The 6,243-nt window shown below is 44.6% G+C and overlaps 1 protein-coding gene across 1 annotated transcript in view; it reads right to left on the bottom strand.

Annotated features, from left to right (window-relative positions):
* Positions 1-2,919: 2,919 nt before the first annotated feature.
* slc25a12 (solute carrier family 25 member 12) overlaps positions 2,920-6,243 on the bottom strand; it is a 30,673-nt gene continuing 27,349 nt past the window's right edge. The window contains exon 18 of the mRNA XM_062997277.1: positions 2,920-6,089. Within this exon, the coding sequence (XP_062853347.1) occupies positions 5,921-6,089 (169 nt within the window). The 3' untranslated portion in view covers positions 2,920-5,920. The remainder of the gene's footprint in view (positions 6,090-6,243) is intronic.

Raw genomic sequence — 6,243 nt, 5'->3', positions numbered from 1 at the left:
TTTTGGGCAACAAGACTAAACACTACGACGTTCCTCTTAGTACGTCACTGTTTATCTTGTTTTTAACAGCTAATATTTATACACGTTTTCTTCCATTTTAATAATATTTTAAGGTAATTTAAAGGCTGGTGTGAAATGAAGCGTTTATGTCATGTCAGAATTACAGCCATGACCAAATGAAACGGATTGCTGAGCACCACGATAACTAGCAGCAAGGGAAACTATACACCGATCAGCCATAACATTAAAATCACCTCCTTGTTTCTACCCTCACTGTCCATTAAATCAGCTCCACTTACCATATAGAAGCACTTTGTAGTTCTACAATTACTGACTGTAGTCCATCTGTTTCTCTGCATGCTTTGTTACCCCCCTTTCATGCTGTTCTTCAATGGTCAGGATCACCACAGAGCAGGTATTATTTAGGTGGTGGATGATTCTCAGCACTGCAGTGACACTGACATGGTGCTGGTGTGTTAGTGTGTGTTGTGCTGGTAGGAGTGGATCAGACACAGCAGCACTGCTGGAGTTTTTAAACACCTCACTGTCACCGCTGGACTGAGAATAGTCCACCAACCAACCAAAACTGTGACCACTGATGAAGATCTCAGAGATGACCAACTCAAACAGCAGCAATAGATGAGCGATCGTCTCTGACTTTACATCTACAAGGTGGACCAACTAGGTAGGAGTGTCTAATAGAGTGGACAGTGAGTGGACACTGTATTTAAAAACTCCAGCAGCACTGCTGTGTCTGATCCACTCATACCAGCACAACACACACTAACACACCACCACCATGTCAGTGCCACTGCAGTGCTGAGAATGATCCACCACCTAAATAATACCTGCTCTGTGGTGGTCCTGACCATTGAACAACAGCATGAAAGAGGCCTACAGTCAGTAATTGTAGAACTACAAAGTGCTTCTATATGGTAAGTGGAGCTGATAACATAGACAGTGAGTGTAGAAACAAGGAGGTGGTTTTAATGTCTATGATAAAGTCACAGGTGAAGGTAAAGCAGGACGCTCATATTTGGCTCTTGCCATTAGCATTAAAAGTGGACCAGTGACTACATTTCCCAGCCTCATTGTGTAAGCTGGCCCACATTGCATCTTGGGAGTCGATTTTCTTGATGCTACCTGATTGATACACAGTTTTTTAAATTTCTATTCTATTATTATAATCCTCCAGATAGTACTGTTCCCCAGAGTGCATGGCAGGAACAGCCTGTACATGGCACCAATCACCTCTCAGGTATAGCCAATCATGTCTGTGTATACGCCCGATGCTTGATAGTACCGCTTAGATTCAAATCCAGATCCCAGTGACGTCGGGTTTGTGCCACCCAAGCGCCTACAAACTCAGAAACTCGTGATGACTGTAATTCTGCCATGATGTGAACAGTCCTGCACGTTTCTAAAACACTTACTTTAATTACAATGACTTTGTTAATCAGCCTGTGGATTTGAAGTGTTGGTTTGAAAATCTTTTGTGTTTTTATTATTGAGCTCAGACTATTGACAATAAACGGATTTCACTCTGAATATGTGGCGATTGTGGTTCATTCTAAACTCTCAATCTCAAAAGCAAATTGTTGTTTCTCACCGTGTATGAAAGCTCCTGCTTTTTCTGTTCGTCTGATCAGCAACCATCTTCAGCCGAGCTTCACGGGGCAGATTTTGGAGCAGGGGCTTCCTACCATGCACAACAACCATACAAACCATGCATACAAACTCAACGCACCATAAAGCTTGCTTGACAGTAGTCAGTAGTTCCAGAAGATTTTTCATGGATTACATTGATTGGATAATCCTGACAGATTTCATCTCAGCACAATGTGACAGCACAGTTTTTTTTTTTACTTGGACATTGGCAAGAGACCAGTGTTCCATGCACCGGAAACACCAGCTGTAAGCAATCAATCAGTAATGAGGAATCAGGAGCCTGTGGTAGAAAGTTAAATGACATTATAGAACTTTCTGCACCATCAAATTAATAATTTAAATTGGTGTCTATATTTTGACTCCCCAAAAATTCTTTTAATAATTTTATTACAGATAAATAACAGAAATAAAGAGACAACATTTAGAAAACAGTCCTTTGAACTATGTGCCTTTAACACCTAGAGCAGCTTGTTTACAGTATTTCCATATTTGACTGTGGAATTTTACTTTTCTCATATGTTGTTCCCTTTCATTCATGTGTTGTATGCAGCAGATCTTTGATAAGGGACAGGCTGTTCTGGCCAGACGACTGGGTTGAGTACCCACCCACAGTGGTACAAAAGGGACGAGCCACCAACTGCAGACAAGACATCAAGGTTCTGGTGTCTACTCATCTACTGATGATCAGACTGCAGATCATTTGAATCCTGGTGATGAGGTGAATGTGTCACAACTCACATGGCATCAAACCATTCTGTGCCAGTCAGAGTGCCCACACTAACTCCTGTCCACCATCCAAAGCACCTATAACGAGCACGCTCCTGATGAGGTGAATCAGGATGCACCAAAGGATGATCTACCTAACAGCTACAGAAGCTGAAGGAGCTGCTGGTAGGATGTCTCAGTTGGTCAGAGCCGTTTTGGTTCGATTGAACAGTGCGATTGAAGCCTCAGTGAGATCGGGCGGTAGCACCGTCGCTTCACAGCAAGAAGGTCCTGGGTTTGATTCACAGGTGGAGCTGTGCGGGTCCTATCTGTGTGGAGTTGGTATGTTCTCCCTGTGTCCGTGTGGGTTTCCTCCAGGAACTCCGGTTTCCTTCAACAGTAAATTGGAGACACAAGATTGTCCGTGACTGTGTTTGACCAGTTATAACCTGTCCTGTCATGATTGTAACCAAAGTGTGCAAAAACATGATGTTAAAATCCTAATAAATAAATAATTTGGGGATCAGAGAACACAGAAGTCCAGTGTGAGTTTAAAAGTTAATGATTTATTTCCATAAAATACAACAGAAGAATGAAACGCATTAAATTATTTCCTACTCATCATCATCAGCTCAGTCGTGATTACTGGGGCGACTCGGGTCTGGAACCTCGCTGCACGCTGCAGCATTACAGAGCCGAGACGGAGACGACTGCACGGTGTGCAAATACACATGGGTCACTATGTACAGGATGTGTGCAAGCTACGCAAAGCATCATGGGAGGTGGGGCGACGCATGCTTCAGGACAGGGGAGAGGAAAAGCAGGGAATTTGCCACCACCAGTGAAATGATAAGATAATAATAACAGTGAGAAGAAAGGAAAGCATGTGCACGCCAGCAGGGTCGACTCAGATACAGCGGGACAGGAGAACACGAGCAATCACTACAACTGAGCCAACACACCTTCCGACGTCCACCAGAGGGGACGCCACATTAATTCCGGTTATTTTATCAGGACTGGCAGCAGAACCAGTCGAGGAATGATGGAGTGAGGAAAACTGGCCTGACGTTTCACATTTTTTATTTCATTCCTTCGATTAGTGGTTTTGTACATCAAGACAGAGCCGGGTGCAGGGACAAGGCGGTCAGATTGATACTGTTCTTTGAAACTGGCTGTATCTTTAGAAATGAATAAACAGAGATACGTAGCACTGTGTAGTACTGTTACAGTAAAGTATGGTGCAGTGAGAAGGCTGCCAAACACAAAGGATGTGACCACTGTGTGAAGCTTTTTTTTTCTATTTTATTTCTGCATTTTCTCCCATTTATTTCTCCCAATTTAGTGTAATCAATTTGTCTTCCGCTGCTGGTGGATCCCTGATTGCAGTCGAGGAGGGTATATTGCCGCTCACGCCTCCTCCGACCCGTGTGCAGCCATCAGCGGAACCCTTTCTCACCTATGCATTCTGCACAGGCGCCTCTCTATCTGCTCATCAGGGTCCTTACACAGCGTTTGAAGACCCCACCCACATAGTCGGGTCATCCCGGCCTAGCAGAAACGTGTCTGCTGCAGGCACTGCCAATTATGCCCGCTAGATGGCGCCCAACCGAGGAGTTCAGAATCTCGCCGCTGTGCCACCTGGGCGCCGGAAAACCTTTTAAAAATATTATTTTACAGTACAACATGGTGCTGTGACAAGGTTGCCAGATAGACGCAGTTCAGCTACTAAATATTGCTCAGGGCACCTTCAATATTCAAGTTAAAGCTGAATTTAGGGCATCTGAGAAAGGTGTTTCAGCGATGTAATCAGCGATGGAGGTGTTAGAAAAATCTTCATCAGCACAGAGGCTTACTCATTTTTATTATTAATTTTTAATAGTACGAAGTGGTGCAGTGACAAGGTTGGGAGATTGGAAAGGTGCTCTTTACTACGCAGGAATAACTATGACCAACTATGGACTAAACTGCAAGCATTTGCATCAGGACCGCATTCCAAAAAAAACAACAAAATATCACAAAATAGGATTTGTGGAGGTAGGGTGAAGAACATTCCTGTTCAGTCATAGATATGGAGTGTTAAAATGGTAAATGTCCTTTACTGCCATGGTGAGGGCTGATCAGCAGTGAACATACTTAAAAAAAACTGGTTGCACCTTTAATCTGTGACAAACCTTTTTAATATTTTTTATTTATGCATTTTCTCCCGACTTTAACGTGTCCAATTGCCCGATTGTGTCATGCTTCCTCTCCACCAATGCCAAACCCCGCTCTGATTGAGGAGAACGAAGCTAACCCACGCCCCCTCCGACACGTGGGCAGCAGCCGTATGCATCTTATCAACTACACTTTGACGAGTGCAATGCAGCTCAGCACTGTGTACGGAGAGACGCACCCTGACAGCACTCTTTTCTCATCTCTGTGCAGGCGCCATCAATCAGCCAGCCGAGGTCGTAATTGCACCAGTCATGAGAGAGAGACCCCATCCGGCTTAGTCCCGCCCATATCTGAACAACAGGCCAATCGTTGTTCGTGTGGCCGCTCAGCCTTAGCCGGCAGGCAGAGCTGAGATTCGATACGATGTATTCGAGATCCCAGCTCTGGTTCCAGCGTGTGTTTTTACCGCTGCGCCACCTGAGCGGTCCTGGAATATTGGTCTTTAACATTACATTTTAAGTCCTGAATATTTATTACTACAGCATGGTGCATTTACAAGGTTGCCAGATTCAAATGCATAATCCCACCACACTCAGGATTTCAAATCAGCCCTAACAAACACGTAGCTAAATTAGATTTTTTCATGTTATTTCATCAATTGAGATTCAAACCTGGATCTTAGTAGTAGTGGTGGGTTAGTGTAACAGAGATCCATCTCTATTATGTGTGTATGGAATGTAAATGGTTAATGCCCTCTATTGTACAGACAGATCAGGTCAGTAAGAAAAAAGTCGCAGAAATATTACTTTAATGATTTTAAAGAACGACTAAATACTATTCATTTATTTCCAGACAAAGGTGCATTAAAGGGTTAAAATGGTTAGAATGTGTTTACATCAGTCATTTACACTGCGCGTAGGTATTAGCTCAGTGCGTAGGTATTTACAGTACTGTATAGTGCAGTGACAGGGTTGCCAGGTTGAACATCCTTCACAATCAATCAGGATTTGAAAGCATGAAACAAAAATCAACCATCAAGTCAAATCAAACCCAGGATTAATTCAACAACCTGGCAACCTTGTCCCTCACCTGCTGTCCCGTTCTCTATCCGAGTCCACTCTGTTTTGGGGAGAGGGGAGGGGGGGGGGCTCTCTGGCTAAAATGATCAGATAAAAGGGCTGCAGCTGCCCATGTGCTGTGATCAGTAACGTTCAGTCAGTAACAGAGGAGGCACCGATGAAGAACTGCCGGCGGTAAATGGAACCGAGCGTCTCCCTCACCGCACACCGCCATCACCACCGTCGCACCGAAACTAAAATCAGAAGTCAAGCAGGCTGAAGAATGGAGCGTACCGCCGCCGCGGGGTGGAGCCTGTACACACGCAGCGCCTCCCTTAGCGGGCCACTCCGGACGATTTGAATTTCGGGAGGTGGAGTCCGAACTTGCTCTCCACGCCGGCGAACGTAGCGGCGGCGAGACGGTAGCCCCCGACGTGCTCGGCGTTCACCGGAGGGAGCTCGGAGATCCGAGACTTGGGTGTCGGCTCAGAGCCCGATGGACGACTGGAGAAACAGGAGGAAGGTTTAGGGTTAGAAATTCAATCCCACAATGCATTGCAAAAGTCTCTTGATCATCAAGCACAACCCATTTGGAACCACATTGTAAACTATCTGAAAAAAAGTCATACTGGGGTCTGTTGATGTAATTTCTTATTGT

This window comes from Trichomycterus rosablanca, chromosome 6 (genome assembly GCF_030014385.1).
Source record: "Trichomycterus rosablanca isolate fTriRos1 chromosome 6, fTriRos1.hap1, whole genome shotgun sequence".
Taxonomy (NCBI): domain Eukaryota; kingdom Metazoa; phylum Chordata; class Actinopteri; order Siluriformes; family Trichomycteridae; genus Trichomycterus; species Trichomycterus rosablanca.
Note: the sequence above shows the minus strand (reverse complement) of the source record. Positions and strands in the feature narration are given on the sequence as shown.